Source organism: Onychomys torridus, unplaced genomic scaffold (genome assembly GCF_903995425.1).
Source record: "Onychomys torridus unplaced genomic scaffold, mOncTor1.1, whole genome shotgun sequence".
In the NCBI taxonomy this organism is placed as follows: Eukaryota; Metazoa; Chordata; class Mammalia; order Rodentia; family Cricetidae; genus Onychomys; species Onychomys torridus.
The window spans coordinates 2,473,802-2,501,535 of NW_023414046.1; the positions used below are offsets into that span (position 1 = coordinate 2,473,802).

The 27,734-nt window shown below is 40.1% G+C and overlaps 1 protein-coding gene across 1 annotated transcript; it reads left to right on the forward strand.

Moving 5' to 3' along the window:
• Positions 1-27,437, forward strand: LOC118576683 (zinc finger protein 345-like). Its single transcript, XM_036176894.1, has 5 exons — positions 1-28; positions 1,435-1,527; positions 19,691-19,782; positions 23,722-23,848; positions 24,518-27,437. The coding sequence occupies exons 3-5, from the start codon at positions 19,753-19,755 to the stop codon at positions 26,392-26,394; spliced, it is 2,034 nt and encodes a 677-aa protein (XP_036032787.1). The 5' UTR covers positions 1-28; positions 1,435-1,527; positions 19,691-19,752; the 3' UTR covers positions 26,395-27,437.
• Positions 27,438-27,734: the final 297 nt, after the last annotated feature.

The window sequence follows — 27,734 nt, forward strand, 5'->3', positions numbered from 1 at the left end:
CCCAGGTCAGAGGAGCTGCGGGAAGCAGGTAGGAACTGTACCATGGATGTGATCAGCTTTTCTGATGCTCATAGGGACACCGCTTTCACAATTCTGTTGCAGGGGTATTAACCTTGAAGATAAGTTTTGAGATCGTATGAAATGGGGCAAAAGCTGATTTTATCATTTATCTGCGATTTCCAAAATATTCTCATAGAATCTATCACATAGACTAATTGAATGTATGTTTTGATGTTTGCAAACGTGGTTCTTTTTGCTGTTGCGCAAAAAACCAAAACAGTTGGTATTTATTCAAATACTTCCTAACCCCCCTGACCAACCTCTTCCCTTTTCAAGAGAGTGGCATTTGACTTGGAGACATGGTCCCAGAGAGCTTAACTATCAGCCCCGTAAGGAATAACTGCAGATTTTGATTCAGGTGCGTGCGTGCGTGCGTGTGTGTGTGTGTGTGTGTGTGTGTGTGTGTGTGTGTGTGTTTGTATGTATGTATGTTTGTATGTATGTATGTACGGATATAGATATATATATATATAAAAACCAAGCTACACGGTTATGGCCATAAACCTTACCGTTCATTAACTAAACTTTTTACTCACTAATTTTCCACTTGAAATACATACACTCCAACATAAATATAACAAATGTGTGTTCTTATGTAGACGTTTTACAGCACACCTCAGCGTCCAGCAATGTTATGATAGGCATGCTGAGTGTGAGGATATCAGGCCACATTGTTTTCACAGTTAGAAAACAATATATATTAGGACAAATTGAGAAAGCATCTTTCTTTTCTGGTGCAAGAAAAGCACTCTGCGCATTGCCAAATGGCCAACCTGTTACCTTTTATTTGAGGGTTGTTTACATGCAGTGATAGAACTGTGGACTTCTATCAGGAAGAAGGGGAAATGCCTAGACCTGCTCATAGGGTTGTACTGATATTTGAATACTGCAGAACTGCAGCAGTCTGGATTCTGAGGATGAGAATAATTTTCTTGCAGTCTCCCTTGCTCCTCCTCAGGGTTCCTGAGAAAACTACTCTGCATGTGTGTGAGCTGTGTGTTTGAGTCTCACACCTCACAGAGTAAAGTGAAATCCTCAGAGGAAAAGACAGTTTCTTGAAGTTTCATCTGTTTTACATGTTTGTCCTTTTGAGAGATGTAAGGCTTCTTCTATGATAAAATCAGACACTCGCTAGAGTATAATGTCATACCAATAATACAGCTCCATTTCTGCCCTTGAGTTTTGATTGAGCTATAGTTAGAAGTGGGGTTCAAGTTATGGAAACTCAAAATGCTCCCTAAATATTTTCAGTATGCTAACCCTGTATGGGGAATCATTTGTAGAACCCTCTAAGTCACTTTCTCTATTTCTGACGAGCATAGTACTGTGTTCGAAATCCTGGTGCTTACTGAAGAATGTCTTTCTCACATGCAGGTCTCACTCTGCTCTGCCAGACCTGCTCACCCGTGGAGGAGAACAGAGAGCCCTGGAAGGTGGAAAGAGAGGAAACAGTAGCAAAAGATCCAGGTATGGTGGAGGGATTGCCTAGGGGTTCAAGTGACAATAGAGTCTGTGTCACCAGACATGATTCTGTAGACTTCTACTGATGAAGAGCTCAGTATATTCCTATTGTAGATTTTAGAAGCTTCTCTATGTAAGATTAGTACTAGGAATAACTATAATTTTATTTGACTTTGCATGTGAGTCACATTGCTGATTGTGTCTCCATGTCAATATTAAATGGTTTTTATTTCTATAATTGTAATGTAGTGCTTGATTAGGACACTCAATGCCTTTAGGTTTTTCCTGCTTCAAAGTTTTGAAGCTTTTTTGCATTTTCTTCAGTTCTGTATTTTGAAGGGTTAATTACTCCTGTTTCTAATATAATGTCAGGAGGGATTTGACAAGAATTGCTTAGTATCTCTCTAGTGTATTAACCTCCATCTACATTGTCTTCCCATTGCTGTCCCCTGCTGTCAGTCTTTATGATGGTACTCAACAGTTTGCATCACTATAATTTTTATATATTTTGAAATCACCTCTAGGTTTGATCCTTCTCTCAGAATTTTTAAAGTCTTTGCTTTCTCACAAGTTTGTGCATTTTAGGATCATTTTCTCTGTTTCTTAGAATCTTTTTGTTGTTGTTGTTTTTGTTTTTCGAGACAGGGTTTCTCTGTGTAGCTTTGCACCTTTCCTGGAACTCGCTTTGGAGACCAGGCTGGCCTCGAACTCACAGAGATCCTCCTGGCTCTGCCTCCGGAGTGCTGGGATTAAAGGCGTGCGCCATCACCGCCCGGCTAGAATCTTTATAGTGCACAGACCTTCTTTACATTGTCTTTCCATGTTTGAAAGAGCACATGCTACCAATGAGTCATTATTCACTTGTTCTTTCATGTATTTTGTTTTCTACCTGCCGTTGGTGTCTGTGTTCCAGGTTCTTAGAGAAGAGTGTTTTTAAAATATTGACACTTACTTATTTTTTAATTTTGGTATTTCTAGTTAATGAGCACACTGGAGAGTATTTCTTCAAGTTAAAGAACTCTGCCTGGGAATCTCCTACTGCTGTGTGATTGATTTTCTGGATACCTGCTAGGCATTACTGGATAGTGGATGTTGAAGCTTCGCCACATCACTGTCTATTTCTACCCTATGCCGTGTTGATTGATTCTTGTATTTGGAAACTTTTTGTGATATGCATCCGTACTGAGTACAGTCCTGTTTGTCAGATAGTGCTTTTGTGTCCTGGTGATGTGTAGTTCTGTTCAGGGACAAATTCCCAACGTCCACATATGGCGTATTTCCACTTTCAGTTACTCTGCAGGTTTCACTGTTCCAGATCATCCGTGAAGGTCTGTGATTCATTGTACAGTGGCAGAGAATGGGACCCAGGTTCATATTTTCTGTGTTGGATAGATACTTTTCCCAACACCATTGGTTGACGAGGCTGCCTATTGTGTAACACGTGTGTGGTATTTTGTTGACATTGGCATGGTCGTTGTTGTTAGTCTGGTTCTTTATCTGCTGCTGTATTTGTCTATTCTTCTTCCATGCCCATGGTGCTCTTGGTCATTTGGCTCTCCAGTCTCATCTAGAATCAAAGCTAGGACAGCAAAAGCTCTGTCCTGTGGGCTGCTCTCTGCTCTCAGGATCTCTGTGCTTCCCTGGAAATTTGTAGGATTCTCTGTACTGTCTGCATGTGTGAAGTATATCATGGGGAGTTTCATTGTCATGAAGTTTGAATTAATCATACCAATCTCTTTCATTGGTATTGTCATTTTCACAGTACTATGTCCCATTTGATATGCATAGAAATTCTTTCCATCTTCCAGTATTTTATTCAGTTCCTTCAACAAATTAAAGAGTTCACTTTAGAGGTCTTTATTTTGCTTGTTTAGGTTTTTTGGTTGGTTGGTTTTTGCTTATTGCCCATTAGAAAAATAAATTTTTAAGCCAGGTGTAGTGGCCCATGCCCTTGATCCCATCACTCAAGAGACAGAAGCAGGTGGATCTCTGTGAGTTCAAGGCCAGCCTAGTCTACAAAGAGGGTTCCAAGATAGCCAGGATTGTTACACAGAGAAATCCTGTCTCAAAAAATGAAAAAAAAAAGGTGAAGGTGTGGTGATATTTTATTTGTGCTGAAATGTGGTGATATTCTATTTGTGCTTCAATAAATAAAGCTTGCCTGGAGATCAGAGGAATGGGAACAGCCATTATAAATAAACAAACAAGTCATGCATTGCACACGCCTTTAATCCTATCTCTTGGCAGGCAGGATCTGTGTTCAAGGCCACACTGGAAACAGAGCCAGGTGTGACAGCACACACCTTAAATTCCAAAACTAGTTAACCACGGAGGTCTGCAGATCCGTACAGACAGACAGAAAACGACAGAGCTGTTCAGGAAGAGGAAGTGATGTAGCTAGACAGAGAGCAAATCAGATGGCAGAACAGAAAGTCATATACACATAGTAGACAGGAAGTAACTTGCATTTGGAAGCTGCAGAGTTGGTGAGGTAAGGTTGGCTGGTTGCTTTCCCTATTTCCCTGATCTCTCTAAGGCTTTCACCCCTATATTTGGTTCCGTGTTGTAGTTAGAGTTTTCCTGCCTGGCCCAGTCAGGACAAATCTCTCTTACCCGCCAGGCCCACAGTCGCTCAGACCCAACCAAGAAAGCACACAGAAACTTACATTGTTTAGAAACTGTATGGCCGTGGCAGGCTTCTTGTTATCTGCTTCTTCTATCTTAAATTAACCCATTTCTGTTAATCTATTCCTTGCCACGTGGCTTGTGGCTTACCAGTGTCTTTACACGTTGCTTCTCCTGGCGGCGGCTGACAGTGTCTCCTCCCAGCCTTCTACTTCCCAGAATTCTCTTCTCTCTTGTCCTGCCTATACTTCCTGCCTGGCCACTGGCCAATCAGAACTTTATTTACACAGAGCGATATCCACAGCACCGTGTTTTTTATTTAATAAGACCATTGAGAAACGTGTCTACAAAAAGGTGTTGTTTTGTTTTGTTTTTTAATTTTCTCTTTAGTTTTAACTATGTAAATAGCAGTAATAACAGTACAAAGCTTTTCTTTTCTTTTTACTATTTTTTTAACTAATTTTTTTCTATCCCAGACACAGTCAGTTTCCCCTCCTTCCCTCCTCTTCTCCCAGTCCTTCCCCACAGCCTTCTCTCTTCCGCTCTCCCCCAGTCCATTTCTCCTCCTTTCTCTGCAGAAAAGGGTGGGCCTCCCATATATATCAGCCAGCCATGTTATAGGTATATCAAGTTGCAGTGAGACTAGATACTTCCTCTCCTATTAAGGCTAGATAAAGCAACCCAGTAGGAGGAATGGGTCTTTACAGCAGGCAACAGAACCAGAGATGGCCCTGCTACACAGCTATAACATTGTTTAGAGGGCCTAGGTCAGTCCTATGTAAACTCTCTGGTTGGTGGTTCACTCTCTGTAATCTACACAAGCGTCTCTCATTGGATGGCTGTATAGAAGATTAAAATTCTGCCTCCAAATAGGCATTGGTATATTTTATTCACCTATATTTTTTTTGCAGATTTTTATAATGATTAATTTTGATATTTAATTGTTGCCTGCATGTATGTCTGTGTGAGGGTGTCAGATCCCCTGGAACTGGAGTCACAGACAGTTGAGAGCTGCCATGTGGATACTGGGAATTGAACCTTGGCCCTCTGGAAGAGCAGTTAGTGCTTTTTTTGTTTTTTGTTTGTTTGTTTGTTTTGTCTTTCGAGACAGGGTTTCTCTGTAGCTTTGGAACCTGTCCTGGACTAGCTCTGCAGACCAGGCTGGCCTTGAACTCACAGAGATCCACCTGCTTCTGCCTCTCGAGTGCTGGGATTACAGGTGTGCGCCACCACCGCCCGGCTAGTCAGTGCTCTTAACTGCTCAGCCGTCTCTCCAGCCCCTTGACTTTCCTATATGGACCCCTGTAAGTTTTTTTCTCTCCTTCATGGTCTGGATAACAGTTGATACACTGTTGATGAGTTGGTGTGGAAGGAGTGGACACCTTTGTCTCTGTTTATGAGTAGGATGATTGCAGTTTTCCTCTTTGAGTGTAATGTTAAATATAGATTTGTGGCTTCTAGTGTTTATGGCATTGAGGTATGTGTCTTTGGAGCTTTTATACTGAGCAAATGTGATTATTTTGTCACAGGCCTTTTATAGCTCTATTGACATGATCATATATTTTTTCTTTCATTGAGTGTAGCTATTTGCTATTTTACATTGATTGTTTTGTATGTGTTTCTGAAACAGTTGCATCCCTGGCATGAAACCAACCTGAACTCCATTTCTGTATAGTTCAGAGAGAGTCTCAGTGTCTATTTCTATGCAGATAACTGGTCAGTGCTTCTGCTTTGCGGGTATTCGCTTGTCCTTGTATGATATGTTGTTCCTGTGGAGAACTTATTGCTGAATATGTCCGGTCCTGGAATTTTTTCTTTTCTTTTTCAAGACAGGGTTTCACTATGGAGCCCTGTCTGTTCTGGAACTCACTCTTGTTGACCAGACTGGCCTCAAATCTGCAGAGATCCATCTGCCGCTGCCTCTTGCATGCTGGGATATAAAGCACCACCACCTGGCTAGTCCTGGAATATTTTAGAAGAAATCATTAGTGCTTAAATCCCAGTATTTGTGTCAGATCTTTTCTAGTTTTATAACAGACAAGGTTGTTTCTAGGCACTCATCTTTTTCTTCTTCATTTCCAGTTTATTTGGGATGACTTTCTACAGTACTGTAGACAATAACACAGACATCATGGATATCTATTGCTTTGCCCCCTTTCAGCTCTAATTCTATTACTTAGGGATTTACTCTTAGTTTCAGATTAGATAAGGAATTCTTTGTCAGTCCTTTTATTTCATCACAAAAACAAGTGTGATGCATTGACTCCTGGTATTGTTCGTTGAGTCTCTATTACATTAGTTTATACACAGCCTTTCTAATACCTTTCTGCATCCTATTTCAGATTGACTTGTTCTTTTGCTTATAAGCCCTCAGGCACATAATTATGGACAAATGTCTTTGACAACCAGTGCCTATTGTTGCCAAAATTCCTCAGTGTGTCTTTGTCACCCTACTTCTGTGTCACTGTATTTCATGAGCTGGCATTCACCCTGACACTGTTTTCTTGTAACTATAGGCAGATGATCTCAAACCCTCCTCACTGATAAGTAGATATGATGTGGAAAGGACATGTTCCCGCTCTTGAGTAGTTTATGGCTATCAAATGGGACTTGGCATCTGGAATAGTAAAATAAGTTGGATTAAGGACTGTGTGTTAATTGTGTCCTAAGTCACACCCAGCATACACTTCCCTGCTATTCGTATGTAAAATGCGCTGAAACCAAACACCTCAAGTGACGTTCTCACTGCCACACTCCAGTGCTGTGGTTTGCATTTAGTCTTCAAGGTCCTAAAGGTCGTGTATGGTGCTCTGTGAGGAGAGTTGGCTGCACGTGGTGCTCCTCACTGGGGCTTTTCATGTTGCTGCATTTCACCTTCATCTCTTCACTGCTATCAAATTCCATGTTGCTGCTCTGACTTCCACTGACCACATGGAACCACCTGTAGAGGGGCCACATCCCATGTAATTGAGTATTTCTAGAGGAATAGAACTGATAGAATGAATCTATATAGATACGGATATAGAGATAGAGATAGAGAAAGGGATTTTATTAGAGCAGGTTACAGGCTGTGGTCTAGCTTATCCGATAATGGAAAGTCCAAGGGTAAGTAGGGATTCCACTTTTCCATTTCCTCAACTAGGTTTTGTAGTTGGAAGTTTTCCTGTGTCCTGGCCAGGCGGCAGTCAGGACAACTCTCTCCCACTCGTGTCCCCTAGTAAGCACACAGCCTTCCTCTTCCCAGAATTCTCCTTGTCTGCTTGCCTTGCCTATACTTCCTGTCTGGCTATAGGCCAATCAGTGTTTTAGTTATCAATCAATCAAAGAAACACATATTCACAGCATACAGAACGACATCCCACAGCACCTCCTCTTTTCTGTCTAATCAAAAAGGAAGATTTTAACTTTAACATAGTAAAGTTACTTATAACAAAACAGTTATCAAGCAAGAATTACAGTTCCAATATCTAGTCTATTTGTGTTTGGCAAAATTAAAGAAAATATTCTATCCTATATTTGTGAGTCTAAAGTTTCATATCTAGGGGGCTGGAGAGAAGCTCAGCAGTTAAGAGCACTGGCTGTTCTTCCAGAGGTCCTGAGTTCAATTTCCAGCAACCACATGGTGGCTCACAACCATCCATAATGAGATCTGGTGCCCTCTTCTGACCTGCAAGCATGCATGTAGGCAGAACACTCCAGTTGCCTTGGAGCTCATCTAGATGTTGGAACATCTGGAGACCTCTCTGGGGGTCTTCCTTGACCAAACTATATGAGCCTGGAAGCAATCCACAGGTTCTCATCTTCTGTGGAAACAAAAGCAGAACCTCTTCCAAAGCAACGTATCCTTAGACATAAGTTTTGAAGTCAAGATACCTTTAGTGTGTGTGTGTGTGTGTGTGTGTGTGTGTGTGTGTGTATTTAACTCAGCAGCTTTTACAATCAAATCTCTTTGAAGTTAACAATCCCAAAGATAATATAATCCAGACTCTCTGTGTGATTTCCATCTTTACATGGCTTATTTTTTATATTACTTTTACTTTCTCTTTAAAGACTATCTACTTCTTTATATAACTGTCTATATTCATTTTCCACTCTCTTCCAAGCCTGTAAACTGTTTAGGGCTTATCCCATCTGAATCTGTCTTATTGTGAATCTATTGCTTTAAACTGCAACATGACTAGGACTGAAATGGCATGCTGGCTGCGCCCACCTCACCTGCCCAACATGGTGGAACTATGTTTACCGCCAGCTCTGGGGCAACCATGCTCACTGCTGACTCTCTGAAGCAGTGGATCTATGCTTCCATCCAGCAGTGTGTAGCCTGAAAACCTTTTCTTTCTTTCCTTTTTTTTTTTTTTTTTTAAGCAAAAGCTGTATCTACCATGCACCATGTTGCACAGCTTGCAGATGCCACTGTGTACAGTGGTGGAATCCACCATGCTGCATGCCACTGTGTACAGTGGTGGAATCCACCATGCTGCACTCAAGCCCATACACCGTGAACCTGCCATACTGTAGCTTAAGTCTGTAGGCTACAGAGTCTCTACACCTTGTCATCTCTATATCTGCATGAGACATGAAGTAGAAAGCTGTTTTGGGCTCCGTTTTTGTGTGTTTAGAAGCCCTTTTTAAACTCTTTTTGGCCTTACGGAGATTCGATAGTGCAGCATTAGTACACCAAATGTAGTTGGAAGTTTTCCTGTGACCTGGCCAGCTGGAGGTCAGGACAAATCTCTCCTACTTGCATCCCCCAAGTAAGCACACAGAGGCTTATATTAATTATAACTGTTCGGCCATTAGCTCAGGCTAACTACTGACTACCTCTTACACTTAAATTAACCCATAATTCTTATCTATGTTTAGCCGTGTGACTTGGTACCTTTTCTCAGTTCTGCCTTCACATCTTGCTTCCTCTGTGTCTGGCTGGCAACTCCTGACTCAGCCTTCCTCTTCCTAGATTTCTCCTCGACGACTTACCCCACCTATAATTCCTGTCTGGCTATGGGCCAATTAGTGTTTTAGTTATCAATCAGAGAAACACATATTCACAGCATATAGAACGATATCTAACAGCAAGGTTTTGTTGCCATTTCTTTTTCTTCCTTCCTTCCTTCCTTCCTTTATTTATTTATTTATTTTTGATAGTCTCACTGTGTAGTTCTGGCTGGCCTGGAACTCACTGTGTAGACCAGGCTGGCATTGAGTCATAGAAATCCACCTGCCTTTTAACCTGGAGTAATGGGAGTAAATGCGTACCCCATAACTCCTCTACCTTAATCATTCTGAATAGGGTGAGAAGAAGTATCAGTTGGTTTTGAGTTTGTAATTACATCATGGCTAAGGGTCATAAACACTTAAAAAAAACAAAATGGGTGGCAGAAGAGATGGTTAAGTTAACAGCTAAGAACAGTCTTCTATATATGCCCAGCAGTAGATGGCCAACAGAAAATGAACTCATTGGCATCTTTGGAGTGTCCTCCTTTTCTCACAAGGTTGTGTCAGGGATTTTCCTTTTTACTTTTTATTTTTTTATTTTTATTTCTCTCTTTTTACCCTACAGGTCCTTTGTATGTATGTATATATATATATAAAATGGCTTCCAGTTTAGTGGTTTTATGAGATCACTGAGTGTGTGAACTAACAGGTCTCTCTCTGCCTCTTATGCCTTCTCTTGGCTTCCTTTCCTTCAATTTGTTTTATCCAATTCTGGTGTGTTAGTTTTTGTTTTATCTCAGTATGATATTGATATATATATATATATCAGAAGCCTGTTTGTTTTCTGATCAGAGACAGAAAGGGGATAGATCCAGAAGGGAGGGAAGTGGGGAGAAACTGGAGGAGTAGATGGAGGAGAAAACGAAATCAGGATATATTATGGGAGGGAAAAAATCAATTTCAACAAAAGGTACAAACAAACAAATAACAAAAAAACACGTGTTACTCTTCTAAAGGACCTGGATTTGTTTCCCAAAACCTACGTGGTAGCTCATAACTGTCTATGTTTCCAGTTCCAGTGTATCAAATGTACTCTGTTCTCCAAGGGTACCAACACTCACATAATACATATTCACACATGCAGGGCAAACATTCATACACATAAAATAGAAATAAATAATTCTGTTGTTGTCTGAGACAGGGTTTCTCTGTTCAACAGCTTTGGCTGTCCTGGAACTCACTTTGTAGACCAGGGTGGCCTCTAACATAGTTCTGCCTGCCTCTGCCTCTAGGACCATAGAAGAGGCCACCCTGCCCAGCTTATAAATAATTGTTTAAAAAATTAAAAATGAGTACATTGGCTTTTTGTGATTTTCCTTTTGATGACTGTTCCTTTAATTTATTTTTATTTTTTTTGGTTTTTTGAGACAAGGTTTCTCTGTGTGGCCCTGGAACTTGCTTTGTAGACCAAGCTGGCATCAACCTCACAGAGATCCTCCTGCCTCTGCCTCTTAAGTGATGGGATTAAATAAACATTTATTTACTTTATTCTATACACGTGTGTGTGCACTATACATGTGTAGTCAAAAGAAGCATCAGATCCCCTGGAACTGCAGTTATCCTGGTAATATGCCACCATGTGAGTCTTGGGAGCTGAACCCAGATCCTCTGAAAGAGATGCGCTCTTAGCCACAGAACCATCTCTTCATCCCCTCTTTGATTTTTGTTTTCATTTTTTAAAAGAAGTTAATAGTTTATCGATGCTTGGGTCTAAATTAATCTTATCAGTAATAACTAGGAGTCAGATATCGGGGTAACAATATGAAAGACCAGAGAAATAGAGGAGCAGCCGCCAGTGATTTCCAACCTCTGGGTCCTCAGACCAGAAGGGCCAGAATCTGTTTCCACCCACCCCATATTCCTGTCTCCATCTCCCAAGTCCCGGGATTAAAGGTGTGTGCCAACACTACCCAGCTTCCATGGTATTAGTGGCTAGCTCCGCCCTCTGATCTCCAGGCAAGCTTTATTTGTCAGAACACAATCAAATATATCACACAACAGCTTATTTTATATGTATGAGTATTTTGCCTGCATGCATGTCTGTACCTTTCGTGTGCCTGGTGCCCACACAGGCCAGAAGAGATTGTTGGATTCCCTGGAATTGGAGTAACTGATGCCGATGAGCTGTATGGTGGGTGCTGGGAAATGCACTGGAAGACCAGCCAGTGCTCTTTAACTACTGAGTGATCTCTCTTTAATTTTTTTTTTGTTGTTGTTGTTGTTGTTAAACCGTTTTTATATTAGGTGGCTTAGGCTCCAGGTGTTTCTATTTATGTAATATTCTATATATTGCTCCCATATAGAACCCACTAAGGCCATGGTTCTCAACCTTCCTGATGCTGCAACTCTTTAATACAGTTCCTCATGTTGTGATGACCACCAACCATCAAATTATTTCATAGCTACTTCATAACTAATATTTTGCTGCTGTTATGAATCACAAACACCTGTTTTTCTAATGGTCTTAGGCAACCCCTATGAAACACTGTTCAATTCTCGAGAGGATTGTGACCCACACTTTGAGAACTGCTATGCGAAGCCTCCGATCCCACTCTTGTGGTTACTATGCACCCTTTTGATGCTTTCTTTTTCTGTACTTGCAGCTTTTTACTCCACAAAATCCTGTTATCGGTTTTGTTTTGGTTTTCCCCCTACTGGTTAATTTCTGTGCTTCTGGAATCTCTCTTACTGTTTGCTTAGCTCTGAATTATTAAGCATTAAGTCATGTTTTCCTCTAGGACTTGCAACATTTCAAGGTCTTTGATCTAGTTTGAATCGATTTCTATGTAGGGTGAGAGACGTATGTCTAATGTCATTCCTCTGCACATAGTTTGTACCTTTGCCAGCACAGTGTGTTCAGGGGGCTCTCTCTTTTCATGGGTACTTCTTTGACATAAATTAGCTGTCTTTACTGTGAGTTCTCTGTTCTGTTCAATTCTTACATGTTTGTTTGCGTGCAGAACGGTGCTGTATAGACGAATTTCCACAGTCTTATTAAATGAGAAACACAGAGCCAAATGCAGGGGTGAAAGCTGTGGAGATCAGAGTGATAGCCACCAACTAATCTTAGCTCACCATGTAGCCATAGCTTCCCAAGAGGACCAAACCAGCTTCTTCCTGTCTAACCTGTACCTTCATTGCCTTGCTGTTCTGCCTTCTCATTGATTCTTAGCCCAGCTACCTCACTTCCTCAGCACTGCCTGTCTATACAGACCTCCAGGTCTCTATGGTTTGTACTGGGATTAATAGCATGTTGTGAGCGGGTTAAGGGCATGTGTTACTGCCTGACTTCTGTTTATGGCTGGCTATGACCTCTGATCTCCAGGCAAACTTTATTTATTAACATACAAATAGAGTATCACCACATTTCAGCACAAATAAAACAAATATCACCATAGTGCTGTCTATGTCACTTGGCTTGGAATTATAATTTGAAGTCAGGTCCTGTGATACCCCCAGGATTATTCCCATGATTGATCTGGATATTTGTGACTTTCCTGTTTGCATATAACTTTTAGAAAGTGTTTTCTACTTTTGTAAAGAATGTCAGTATTTTGCATATGGGGATTGCATTGATTCTGTAGGCTGCTGTTGTTAGTAAGATAACTATTTATATACCATGTCATTCTTTACAATGAATGTGCATAGAAGTTCATTTTCTTCTTCAGTTCCCTAAATTTTCATGGGGCTTTGTTTGGTTGGTTGGTTGCCCTGGCCAGCGGGGTTTCAACGGGGGCGACCCACCTGTGGGAGCGAATGACAGGGGACACAAGAAACAGACAGCAAGACAAAATTCTGATCAAGCCGCCAATCTTTATTTCTCTCCGAATGGCTTATATAGTATAAGAGGGGAAGGGGCAGGGAGGAGGGAAGGGGAAGGAACGTGGAAGGGGTGCAGAACGGGCAGACATGCAGGTCGTGCAACTGCAAGATGTCTGCTAAGGTCACTGGTCAGGGGCCATTTGTTCTGTTGCTAGGCTACCTGACTGTGGAATGTTCTTATCTTTGGGAGCCTCCGGTTAGTAAACAGGTGTTACTGCTCTGGGGAAGGGTGGTGGGCTTATGACTTGTTCTCTGGCTTAGCTAGTACTTTCCATGGTTCGTGTTTGGCTCCTGAAATCTTGGTCCCTAACAGTTCGTTTGGTTTGGTTTTTTAAGACAGTGTTTCTCTGTGTGGCCCTGGAACTTGCTTTGTAGACCAGGCTGGTCTCAAACTCAGAGATCTGCCTGCCTCTGCCTCCAAAGTACTGGAATTAAAGGCGGTAGACACCACCACCTGGCTATTCTTAAGTCTATTTTTTTTTAATGCCAAATGCCATTTATTGAAGGAGGGAGGAGGTCTTAAATGTAGGCTTACAGCACAATAGGAGAACCGGGAGGTTCTGGTGTTTTATAGTCTTGCATTTAAGCTGTTAATGCCCAATATGCAGGATACACAGACAAGGAACTTCTCTTAAGCATTCAGGAGTGTGGAATCTTGCAGGGAGTTAGTATAGGGAGGATATCAAGGTCAAGGTTAAAAAGCAATGCAACAGTTACCCAAAATGGGGGCCAGGGCCCAACAGGTACCCCCTTTTACTAAAAAATGAGCTTCTGACTTAGGTTGCATGGGACATCAGTAGGTCACCTTACCCACCATGGAGACACCTGTCCAGGCCACACAGGCGTTCTGTCTTAGGTTGGTGAGTGCCCCCCAGACATTACCCGTGTCTGAATACTCATTATCATACAGGCTCAATTTTGTAAGAGCTGCAGAGTTAACTGTTGCCAAAGATCTCTAAGTGGCGCTGGGCTTGCAATTTGTGTGTTCGACACAGAAAAGACCAATAGAAGGCTTAACCCACCCATAGGCAGTAGGCTAAAGGCAACTGAGCCATTCCCTCCCTTAACGAGCCTCACTGCAAATTGGAGTTCTTGTAAGATGGTATCCCGAGAGCAAATGGAACTTGAGTTTGTAAAGTTATAACTTTCTAAGCCAATCGAAATGTATATAACTATTGATTTAAATTTGTCATGCCCAATAAAATGAAAGATTAACTAACTGTGGTAGCTACTTTTGCTGCCAGAGTCTCCACTGTGCTAGCTGTAGTAACCAATTACTACATTTCAGGCAATCCCAGAGACAGTAGTTGCAGGAACACTAACCGCCGAGGTCCATTTTTCTTGATTCCAGCACAACAGACTTAAGCTGGCAGCTCTGCCATAAAGGAAAAACAGGCAGCTCAGAAGGAGCAGAACTAATGGTCTCATAATGGCAACATTCAGGCTCACAAATTTTAAGGTATCTTCAAAGGGGGCTAAATGAATATCAGGAGGCCAGAAAATGTTGCACATAGCCACTCCTAAGAAGTAGGTACTACTCCAGCTTGAATAGGATTGTAAAAAGGAAAATGCTTAGCTGGCATGCTACTGTTAATAAATGGAGGTCAGTGACCTTCAGGGTTATCCTTAATCTATAAGGTGTCTGGGTGACATGTTCTCAAACATACTTGAAAAAGCAGTTACCATACATTACCTTCTGGAGAATCCAATTGCATGGCTGCAGTTCCTAGGCTTATGTTAATGCTTGCCAAAGCTGTCCATATTGGGCTCTCAGTCCCCAATGGTGTTGGAAGGGGAGAGTTTTTCATGAAGGCCCAATAGGTTTCTGCCATGTTGGGCTTCAGCTGGAGCCACAGGGCACACACAGCGCTCAGAAATCCAATGAGGAATCTCATTGTCCTGAGGAAAGACATAGACAGAACCCCAGGCCCACACCAACACCAGATCGGGTCCCCTCCAAATGTCAGTAGAAAGATCCTTCCATCGCTCCAGAGGGTGATTTGCAACAGAAGCCCTCCAGTGCTTATCTGCAGTGTATACTCCAGCAGAATCCACCAATAAAAAAATTTAAATATATAAAACAAGGGAAAGAATAGAATGTGGAGAGGAATGATGAGCACCTAGTTTCCCCCTTTTGGCTTTAGCAAAATATATTTGTTTGTTTGTTTGTTTAATAGTTCAAATTTTTCTTTTATTTATTTTTTAGTGGTTTTTTTTGTTTTGGTTTTGGTTTTTTGTTTTTTCGAGACAGGGTTTCTCTGTGTAGCTTTGCGCCTTTCCTGGATCTCGCTCTGTAGACCAGGCTGGTCTCAAACTCACAAAGATCTGCCTGGCTCTGCCTCTAGAGTGCTGGGATTAAAGGTGTACGCCACCATTTTTTATTTTTTTAATTAATTAATTTATTTATTTTTCTATTATCAGCTTGATACAGTATAAATTCTTATCTTAATAGTATAATGTTTCATTGAGGATTGCTCAGTAATTGAGTAAAACCAAATCTTATCATAAGCTACAGTCATCCTAGGGTCCCCCATGCCATATATATAGCCTCCATGGTTCTGTGGGTTGCAGTCTGATTGTTCTTTGCTTTATATCTAGAATCCACTTATGAATGAGTACATACCATGTTTGTTTGTCCTTCTGGGTTTGGGTTACCTCACTCAGAATGATTTTTTTCTAGTTCCATCCATTTGCCTGCAAATTTCATGCTGTAATTGTTTTTCTCTGCTGAGTAGTACTCCATTGTGTATATGTACCACATTTTCTTTTTTTTTTTTTTAATGTGTAGCTGAGGATCGAACCCAGGGCCTTACGCTTGCTAAGCAAGCGCTCTACCACTGTGCTAAATCCCCAATTCCCACATTTTCTTAATTCATTCTTCAGTTGACAGGTATCTAGGTTGTTTCCAGGTTCTGGCTATTACAAATAATGCTGCTATGAACATAGTTGAGCATCTATCTTTGTAGTATGGTTGAGCATTCCTTGGGTATATAACCAGATGGTTTCAGTGTAGAATTCTACCAGACTTTCAAAGAAGAACTAATACCAATACTCTTCAAATTGTTTCACAATAGAAACAGAAGGAACACTACCAAACTCTTTTTATGAAGCTACAATTACCCTGATACCCAAACCAAACAAAGATGCAACAAAGAAAGAGAATTACAGACCAATCTCCCTTGTGAACATTGATGAAAAAATACTCAACAAAATACTGGCAAACCGAATCCAAGAATACATGAAAAAAATTATCCATCATGACCAAGTAGGTTTCATCCCAGGGATGCAAGGATGATTCAACATATGAAAATCTGCCAATGTAATACACCATATAAACAAACTGAAAGAAAAAAACCACATGATCATCTCACTAGATGCTGAAAAAGCCTTTGACAAAATCCAACACCCCTTCATGATAAAGGTCTTAGAGAGATCAGGAATACAAGGAACATTCCTAAACATAATAAAGGCAATTTACAGCAAGCCAACAGCCACCATCAAATTAAACGGAGAGAAACTCAAACCGATACCACTAAAATCAGGAACAAGACAAGGCTGTCCACTCGCCCCATATTTATTCAATATAGTACTAGAAGTTCTATCTAGAGCAATAAGACAACAAAAAGAGATCAAAGGGATACAAATTGGAAAGGAAGAAGTCAAACATTCACTGTTTGCAGATGATATGATAGTATACATAAGTGACCCCAAAAATTCTTCCAGGGAACTCCTACAGCTGGTAAACTCCTTCAGTAAAGTGGCAGGATACAAGATCTACTCAAAAAAATCAGTAGCCCTCCTATATACAAATGAAAAGGGGGCTGAGAAAGATCAGCCTTTACAATAGCCACAAATAATATAAAATACCTTGGGATAACACTAACTAAACAAGTGAAGGATCTTTTTGATAAGAACTTTAAATCTCTAAAGAAAGAAATTGAAGACGATATCAGAAAATGCAAGGATATCCCTTGCTCATGGATAGGTAGGATTAAAATAGCAAAAATGCCAATTTTACCAAAAGCAATCTACAGATTCAATGCAATCCCCATCAAAATCCCAACAACAATTCTTCACAGACTTGGAAAGAAAAATACTCAACTTCATATGGGAAAACAAAAGACCCAGGATAGCTAAAAGAATCCTGTATGATAAAGCAACCTCTGGAGGCATCATGATCCCTGACCTCAAGCTCTACTATAGAGCTATAGTAATAAAAACAGCCTGGTACTGGTATAAAAACCAACATACAGACCAATGGAATTGAATTGAAGACCCTGACATTAATCCACACACATATGAACACCTGATTTTTGACAAAGAAGCCAAAACTATACAATGGAAAAAAGAAAGACTCTTCAACAAATGGTGCTGGCATAACTGGATGTCAATATGTAAAATATTACAAATAGATCCATATCTGTCCCCATGCACAAAACTCAAGTCCAAGTGGATCGAAGACCTCAACATAAATCCAGTTACACTAAACTTATTAGAAGAGAAAATAGGAAGTACTCTTGAACGCACTGGCACCAGAGATCACTTCCTAAATATAACACCAGCAGCGCAAACACTGAGCACAACAATTAATAAATGGGACCTCTTGAAACTGAGAAGCTTTTGCAGGGCAAAAGACACGGTCAGTAAGCCAAAAATACAGCCTACAGAATGGGAAAAGATCTTCACCAACCCCACATCTGACAGAGGATTGATCTCCACAGTATATAAAAAACTCAAGAAATTAGACATCAAAATACTGAACAATCCAATTGAAAACTGGGCTAAAGAGCTAAACCGAGAATTCACAAAACACAAATCACAAATGGCTGAAAGACATTTAAAGAAATGCTCAAATCCTTAATCATCAGAGAAATGCAAATCAAAACAACTCTGAGATACCTCCTAAGTCTTTTTAAAGCTACTATGAATGGGTTACTTTTCCTCTTTGTTTCTCAACATCCCATTATTGGCACATAGCAAAAGGAGTGACGTTTCTATTTTAATTGTGTATTCTTCAGTATTACTTGAAGCATTTATTGGGTCTAAGAGTTTCCCATGGTATCTGTAGTAAGTTTTGTGTATGTGATCATATCATCCTTTCCTATCTGTCTTCTGTTTTTTCATTCTTTATTGTTTTTTTCAAATTTCTCAGCTTGCTCTTATAATTCTTTATTACGTGAAAGTGCAGAGCACATTGCATCTTCTTGTTACAGTTTTTGAAGTAATGCTGTTCAAATTTTTTTCTTTCTGCTATAATGTTGGCCTTGTAAGGGTCTGAGAATCACTGAAGGAAGACCCCAGACTCAAATAGTATGCAAGAACAAAGAGTGTTTATTACCAGCATGCATGGTCAAACACCTGTACAAAATGGCAATGATCCTGAGGGGAGCCTGCAGGCTCCTTTTAAGCACAGCTAGGGGAATTTTAGGACCATTTAGGTCATCTCAAATATAATTTGTTAAGCAGGCAACAGTTATATTAGCACATTTTTGATAGGCTGAGGTTTTAGGTTTTTTTTATCTTTGACATATTTGGTCAAGTCTGGGCTTGTTTCAGAGGGTTGCAAGAACCATCCTTTTTTGGGTCACTGTCCCGTAGTACTGCAAGGTTCATTCAAGCCTTGTACGTGTGTTCTCTGTCTCTCTCTCTCTCTCTCTCTCTCTCTCTCTCTCTCTCTCTCTCTCTCTCTCTGTCTCTCTCTCTCTCTCTCTCTCTGTCTCTCTCTCTCTCTCTCTCTCTCTCTCTCTGTCTCTCTTTCTCTCTCTCTCTCTGTCTCTCTCATTCTTTCTGTCAGGGGTGTTTGATTAATAGCCTGTTGTTTAAGAAGCTGAAATTTGTTTGCTCTTAAAAAAAATTGAAACCTAGATCTGGTTGTAAAATGGGGGAAATTTAGACCTCTCACCCTAGGATTGACATATGTACCTCGTTGAGCTGGGTTTCATTTATTCCTAGTTTTTTTTTTTTTTTTTTTTTTTTTGTATTCCAAGACAGGATTTCTCTGTGTACTTTGGTTGATGTAGAACTCACTCTGTAGATGATGCTGGCCTCCAACTCTCAGAGATCTTCCTGTTTCTGCCTCCAGAGTGTTGGGATTAAAGGTGTGTTTCAATACTGCCCATCCCTAGTTTGATTAGAAGTTTTATTACGAGTTTTTGTTGAACTTTGTCAGAGACATTTCCATGTTCTAATGACATTTTTATCATATGATTTCTATTCTCTGTGATATTTTTGATGTGACTGGTTGGATTGTAGATAGTATTTCTGTTTCTTCTTTGTTAGAATTGGTAGTTTTCTGGTTCAGTGTGTTGGATAGACATAGTCAACTACTCCCTAGCTCTCTTGTATTCATCTATTCCTCAAATGAAATGTCTTATTTCCAGTGTTCTTGTGAATATTTTTTTCTACTGATCTCTGTATATTTTGCCTCTAATTATTATCTGTAGTGATGCTTGAGTGAAATGGCATGTGTTAACTCATGACTACTACCTTCAAACACACGTCCCTGCCAATTTTAAGAGATAGTTTTTCTGGCTGCAATAACATGGCTGACAGTTATTTTCTTTCAGGTATTTAAATATATTTTTCCATTCTCTCCTCACTTCAAGGATTGTTGACCAGACATCTGGTATTATTCTGGTATTTGGGTCTTTTTATGTAGTTAGACATTGCTTCTTAACAGAGTTTAATATTAATTTTTGTTTTGCATTTTTGACACCTGATATGAAAGGGCAAGAAGGGGCCCAATCATTGTTACTGAAACAGAAACTCGGAGCAGAGCAACAAGAAGAAATGGCCACTTCTCCTGTAAATACATCCCAGGTCAGTGTCATGTTCACTTTTTTTTTTTGAGAATTGTTACATATTAAAATCTTGTATGGTATTTTGAATAAGAATGGCCCCCATAGACTCATGTGTTTGAGTGACTCATGTCTTCGAGTGCTTGGCGTGTAGGGATTGTCACTGTTAGAAGGTATGGCATCGTTGGAGTAGGTGTGACCTTGTTGGAGGAAGTGTGTCACTATGGCAGTGGGCTTCGAGGTCTCAGCTAGGCCTACTGTCACTTTCGATTCTGCTGCCTGTGGATCAAGATGTAGAACTCTCAGCTCCTTCTCTCCATCACCATGTGTGCCTGCATGTCACTGTGTTTGCTGCCATTACAAAAATGGACTAAACCTCCGAAACTGTAAGCCAGCCCCAATGAAATGTTTTCCTTTATAAGTGTTGCCTTGCTTATGGTTTCTCCTCACAGCAATAGAAACCCTAAGACATATTGCAAGCATTTCATTCTCTGCTTCTGATAGTGTCATCTGAAGTGTTTGTCTCCTATAAATTCCCTTTTCTTCCGATAGTCAAGATGAACTCTTTAAATACATGTCTACTGTGTACCACAGCCTTTTCTCCATTCAGTCCTCTCCAGACTCTTTGTGTGAGGGCAAATATTCACAGTGAAAACAAGACCCGTGCTTCCACTGTGGCAGATATTCAAACAAATGTGTTGTTGTTCAGTTGCTACAAAGGGTGGGTTTGTGTTCTTATATATTAGTTATTAAGGCCTCGTGTGCCTTGTAGGTTCCATTTGAGGGATATATCAGGTTTCCTCACTAGAATCTCTAATAATTTTTTGGAAAAGAATTCAAAGATGATGTGCTGTTTGGATCCACATTGGGTCCTAATGCCCTCTATTGAGTGATGAAGACGGCAGGCGTGTGTGCCTTGATCATGCCATGAAATTGATGTTTCTGTAAGGAGATGTGCATTGTCGCCTATTGTCTCTCTCTGGCATGTGATATCATAGTGATGATGTGGCTGTGTTTGTTAACACCTGACATCTATTTGTCTCAGGAAAGTTCGTTATTGCTCACATCATTCTCTTGATTCCAGCACTCAGCAATAACTTCCCAAACAAGAGAAATGAGTCTTTTTATCTTTTGTTTTTTCAGACAGTGACCCATTGTGTAGCCCCTCCTGATTTTGAGTCTTTATGTAACATCATGTGGAATATATCAGTAAGAATTTTCTTGAGAATGTTGAGTAATGTACATAAGCCATCACATTCCATGCAGAAATGAAGATTACTCGTAATTACTTTGCTCTGATCTTTCCCTTTGGAGGAGGAAAGCTCTCCCATCACCTTCTTTTTCTCTTTAGCCAAGCTACTGTTTTTCATAGGTGGAGATTATGAAAAAAGGCTGTAATGGACACATTTACTTTTTTTTTTTTTTTTTTTTTTGGAGGGGGGTTCCGGATATGTTTTCACTGTGTAGCCCTGGCTGTCCTGGAATTCACTCTGTAGACCAAGCTGGCCTTGAACTTATAGAATCTACCTGCCTGTGCCTCTAGAGTGCTGGGATTAAAGGTATGTGCTACCACCACCGTCCAGCCCAGTTTTACATTTTTTTTTTCTTGGAAAATGTTTTACTTATTTAAGTTTTTATTTCTTTTTTTAAAGATTTATTTATTTATTATGTAGATAGAAGAGGGCACCAGATCTCATTACAGATGGTTGTGAGCCACCATGTGCATGCTGGGAATTGAACTCAGGACCTCTGGAAGAACAGTCAGTGCTCTTAACCTCTGAGCCATCTCTGCAGCCCTTTATTTTGTTTTATGTACATGAGTGTTTGCATGCACATATATGTGCCTCGACCCCACAGAGGCAAGAAGAGATCTCCAGATCACTAGAAACCAGAGTCAGGCTGTAGCAAGCAAGCAGCCATGTGTGTGCTGGGAACTGAACCAGTTTCCTCTGCAAGAATAGCAAGTGTTCTTAACCAATAAGCCATCTCTCTTGCCCCCAGGTTTAAATTTCTATTTTATATTCATGGCAGAACCAATATATAATAACATTGCATCTTGTATTTTCTGAAAAATGAAGGAAGAACATAAGTAGTACTTGACTGTATAGTTTACAGTACAGCTCAAATACATTACATAAACAAAAAATTTGAAGTTTCTTTTGAACCTCTTTTATGAGCAATAATGTAATTGAAAAGCAATGAAGAGTTAATATATTTTCACTTGATTTAATTCATTCCTTCCACTTCACAGAAAAACCTTTAAACTTCTGAAATTATTATTTGTGTGTATTGCATTGTGCATACATTTAGAAAAAAAATTTATATCTGTTATCAACTGTGGCTAATGCTGATTTTTTTCTGTTTACTTCATGATTGCCAATATATTCAGGCAAAAATATTCTCATAGACTATACGACTTCATGTGTTAGCATTTGGAATATTGGCAGTATTGACTGTTGTTACTCTTCACTGTGTACAAAAACAAAACTCTAACTTCTAATTCACCCATGATTTCTGCTCCCTTGTTCTTCCTCTTTGTTATACAAAGGGTGCAGCACTGAACCAGAACCATAGCATCCCAGCTAAGGGTGTTAAAATACAGTCAGGTGAGGCCCAGCTGCAGACAAGATTGATTTAGTGTCGATATTATAGCACGATCAACAGTTGTAGCATTTAGAGACACAATTTTGCTCATCACAACCTTTCCATCTGAGATGTGACACTGTGATCCCATGTGACAGAAACCCCTATTTCATTAATGGTAGATTTCTACTTCTAAATCTTACATTTTTATCTTATATTCCCTGAAAGTTATATCATTTTTGAGATTATTATGTCATCCTGCTTTCAGTGTTGTGTGACAGACTGGGGAGATGGACATGCACACATACACGTCTACACACCAGAAAAGGAGCCCATGATACATGGATACCACCAACTTGGTGAAACAATGAATTTTATTGAGGTTACTTACAAGAGTAGAAATGATTCAGACAGTTGCATCACCAAAGCCCATCCCTCAGCATGGCTGACATCTCACAAATCCTGGAAACCTGGAGCACATTGCATTGCTGGCCGGCAGAGTAACAGGTTGGAGGGTGTCCTTTCCTGGCTCATTTGGTCTCTGAGCCTTTTCTAGGCAGCTCAGCTGGGACTGCTAGGCTGGTCTCTGCTTCTTGTGGGGGCCTGGGCCTGTGCTCACCTTTGCAGCTTGGCTTACAAAGTCAGAGAATGGCTTTCAGCAGTCTTTATTGTTCATATCCTCTTGGGGAGGGAGGGACCTAAGAAATGTGGTCATTTGAGTGACATTTGTGAGTTATTTACTTCCTGTTTTAATGAGTTTTTCTACAGGGCAGAATGTTTCAAACTCTCAGGAAACTGCTGTACAGCACATAGAGTTAGACTATACAATTAAATTTTATTTTTATATGTATGGGTGTTTTGGCCTACATGTATGTCTGTGTACTACTTGCATGCCTGGTGCCCTTAGAGGCCAGAAGAAGGTAATAAATAGATCATGTGAAACTGGAGCTACAGGTGATTATGCGATGCCATCTTGGTCCTGGGAACCAACCCCAGGACATCTGGAAGAGCACAGTATTTTTGACTGCTAAACTATGTCTATATCCGCTCTAAAAAACATCTTAAAGAATAATTTTCCAGGGACTGGAAAGATGGCACAGAGGTTAAGAGCATTGGCTGCTCTTCAATTCCCAGCAACTACATTGTGGCTCACAACCATCTGTAATGAGATCTAGTGCCTTCTGCTGGCATGCAGGTATATATGCAGGCATAACACTGTATACATAATAAATAAATAAATCTTTAAAAAAAAAAAAAGAGGAAGAATTTTCCTGCCTCATCTACATCACAGAAATATCCCTAGGTCCTTATACATCTTATATCTAGGAAAGCATTCTGCTCAGTAGCACATGATAAAACTCTTAAATTTCCATTATAGGGTCTGCTAACTTTTGGGGATGTGGCTTTGGACTTCTCCCAGGATGAGTGGGAATGCCTGGACTCTGCTCAGAGGGCTTTGTACATTGATGTGATGTTGGAGAATTATAGCAACCTGGTCTCTGTGGGTAAGAACAGTTTTTAGCAGAATTCCTGCTTTTGTATTTACTTGGTTTATAGGTGTATAAATTATCTGGAGCTGTCTAGAAGCTATAGGAAATTAGGGAAATTCTGGTTAAAAAATTCATGTAATTTTCCTAAGTCATCTGAAAAAAAACGACAAATGCTTTTAATTGCTGACCCTTCTCTCCAGGTCCATTACTGAGTTTTTAATGAAATATTTAAAAGAAAGTTGAATATGTACAGCAGAAATATGCATTGCAATACACTTAGTAAGTTGAATATTTTCATTTTAGTATTGCATTAAACTATTCTTCAGCTGTTTCTTGGGGGTGGGGTGGGAGAGATTTAAAAAGAGAAAAATATTTTAAACATAATCCTTCAGAGAGCTCCTTTCCCAAAGTTGTTTATTTTTTCATCATCTGTTTGTCCCACCTTCTGCAAGTGATGCAGTTTAAAGAGAAGTGAGAGTTCTGTTATCAGCCCCCACAGTGTGATGGAGATCCAAATGGAGCCTCTGAACACTCATATAAGACAGTGAAAGTAAAAAACCCTCCACTAAGAGCCCTGTTCTACATAATGATTACTTGTCTTACAGAACTTAAGGTGACATCAGCTATTGAATCTGTTAACTCATGAGTCAATCCCCATTATCCCTAATTGTGCTCATTTCCCAGAGAACCATTGCCTGTGTGGTAAATTCGAGAAGGTCTTGGATCAAGACTCTAACTACATTGTCCATCAGCATGTGAATATCCAAGAGAAGTCCTCCAAATATAATCAGCCTGGCAAAATGATTCCTGAATCCTCCCAGTGTACCCCTTATAACACAAGTGATGCTGCAGAAAACTGCATCAACTACACATGTGGTAACCACAGGGATGCCTCTACTGAATCATCAAACCTAAACAGGCATAAAAGTGGAGAAGACCTTTTCAAATATAAAGAGTATGACAAATGTTTAAGCTTATGTTCCAATATTAGTCTAACTCAGAGTATCCACACTCTGAGAATAGAGCACGAGCATACAGAAAGTGATAAACTTTTGGGCTCTGCACACAGTCTTGTGCAACAAAGAATTCATAGTGGAGAGAAAGCACACAACTGGGGGAAATGGTTCAGGAGCTGCTCAAACCTCAGTACACATCAGAGACTTCATACTGGAGAGAAACCATGGAAATGTAAAGAATGCGGTAAGTCCTTTAAGTGGTTGTCTCACCTTAAAACCCATTGCAGAATCCACACTGGAGAGAAACCTTACAAATGTAATGAATGTGATAAGGGCTTTTCTCGGTTATCTAGACTTAAAAGCCATTACAGAATCCACACTGGAGAGAAACCTTATAAATGTGAGGAATGTGGTAAGTGTTTTTCTCGATTATCGAGACTTAAAAGCCATTACAGGATCCATACTGGAGAGAAACCTTACAAATGTAAGGAATGTGGCAAAGCCTTTGCCCACTGCACGGGTCTTAGTACACATCAGAAAATTCATACTGGGGAGAAACCCCACAAATGCAAAGACTGTGGTAAAGCCTTTTATCTGTTGTCAACACTTAAGGAACATTACAGAGTCCACACTAGAGAGAAGCCTTACAAGTGCAAAGAATGTGGTAAGTTCTTTCATTGGTTGTCAGGCCTTAAAAGCCACTACAGGATTCACACTGGAGAGACGCCTTACAAATGTGGGGAATGTGACAAATCATTTTCTCAGTTGTCAAGACTTAAAAGCCATTATAGAACCCATAGTGGAGAGAAATCTTGCAAATGTGTAGACTGTGACAAATGCTTTACCCGCTGCACAGCTCTTAAAAGACACCAGAAAATTCATGCTGATGAAAAACCCTACAAATGTGAGGAGTGCAGCAAGTGTTTTTATGTGTTGTCACACCTTAAAAGCCATTGTAGAACCCATACTGGAGAGAAACCTTACAAATGTGAGGAATGTGGTAAGTGTTTTTCTCAGTTGTCAAAACTTAAAAACCATTACAGAATCCATACTGGAGAGAAACCTTACAAATGTAAGGAATGTGACAAATCCTTTACCCACTGCACAGCTCTTAGTACACATCAGAAAATTCATACCGGGGAGAAACCTTACTCATGCAAAGACTGTGGAAAAGCCTTTTATTTGTTGTCAAGACTTAAGGAACATTACAGAGTCCACACTGGAGAGAAACCTTACAAGTGCAACGAATGTGGTAAGTTCTTTCATTGGTTGTCAAACCTTAAAAGACATTCCAGAATCCACACTGGAGAGAAACCTTACAAATGTGGAGAATGTGACAAATCCTTTACCCACTGCTCGAGTCTTAAGGCTCATCAGAAAATTCATGCTGGGGTGAAACCCTACAAGTGTGAAGTATGTGGCAAGTCCTTTTATTGGTTGTCAAACCTTAAAACCCATTCCAGAATCCACACTGGAGAGAAACCTTACAAATGTGGAGAATGTGACAAATCCTTTACCCAGCGATCTCTTCTTACAAAGCACAACAGGATCCATACTGGAGAAAAACATGAACATAAGAAACTTGTAAGAGCTTTTAAGGAATGATTAAATCATAGAAATCCCAAGAATTTATACTGAAGAAAAATTCTTCAACTGTAGCAATATTTTAAAATTATTCATAAGAATGTTTTACTTGTTCAACCTCAAAAAAATCATGAGGACAAATCATGAGAAAATTAATACCAGAAAGAAACTACTTTTGTGAAATCCTCATGTCTTGTACATTAGGAATTTCATATCTTGTAATTCCATGTTAGAGAGCCCAAGAACTGCACTGAATTTTTTTTAAGTTTTTACCTGGTGTTAAGATTATAGCTACATCTGAAAACTCATCCTGAAAGGAAAACCCAGAAAACTCCTAGCAAGAGCGTGAGAAACGTTAAAGACATAACCTATAAATGTGACACATGTACATGCATATGCACAGCTAGGAAATCCCCAAAAGTATGCAGGAACACCATTTTTCAGTACTCAAGAAAGTTGGAGAAGTATTTACTCCAACTGAAAAGCACAGTGATTCACATAGAAACACTAAGACACAATCGACATTAGACAAACAAGCGTGTTACAAAGAAGAAAAGCAAGTGAGTAAGTGAATTTGTCCTGTATTTGAGTGGAGGAAGACAATTTTATTTGAGTAATATAATATTATTCTTACCGACATTTTGGTAATACTACTATTGGAATTTGCTGAAATGTAAACACAGTGGTTTGTTTAAACTTGGATACCATGCTCTCTTGCTTACAGATGATTTTATGATAACGTGTATCAGTTGTTGGTGCATCAGTGCTGATGAACCTGAGAACAGGCATCAGGGAAGTTAGTTAGTTAGGGACTGGTCACTAACCATCTGTGGGCACAGATCAAATGGACAGACTCCTGAGGGCAAATTCAGAGGATCCTTGGGTCAAAGCTCTTCTTCGTACAGATTCTGCACAGACCAAGGCCCCTCTGCTTGGTGACCTTTTGGTAACTACACTGGTTCATGACAGTGTTCCATGCCAAGGAGAATTCTGTCATTGTGTGCCTGTGAAGACTACTCCTTTTTTGTATGTGGAGCTGAGGATCAAACCCAGGGCTTTGCGCTAGCAAGCACTCTACCACTGAGCTAAATCCCCAACCCAAAGGGATTTTTTTTTTTTTTTGCCAGAGCTGAGGATCGAACCCAGGGCCTTATGCTTGCTAGGCAAGCACTCTACCACTGAGCTAAATCCCCAACCCCTATGACTACTCCTTTTTTAAACCACTTTCCCCTGATTGTTACTGGTTCACTATTTAACACAGCCTTCACTACCTGAGCAGAATCCTGTCTTGGAATCCCTTTGGTTTCAGGCATTATTCTACCCCTTTATTTGTAACACATGGTTCAGTTACCCAGAGTTCA

Excerpts from the sequence above, each read along its gene's own strand:
- LOC118576683 (XM_036176894.1), top strand. The coding sequence starts at position 19,753 with ATGGCCACTTCTCCTGTAAATACATCCCAG. Across the intron at positions 19,783-23,721 it reads CTCCTGTAAATACATCCCAG|GGTCTGCTAACTTTTGGGGA; the intron begins GTCAGTGTCATG and ends TTTCCATTATAG. Across the intron at positions 23,849-24,517 it reads TAGCAACCTGGTCTCTGTGG|AGAACCATTGCCTGTGTGGT; the intron begins GTAAGAACAGTT and ends CTCATTTCCCAG.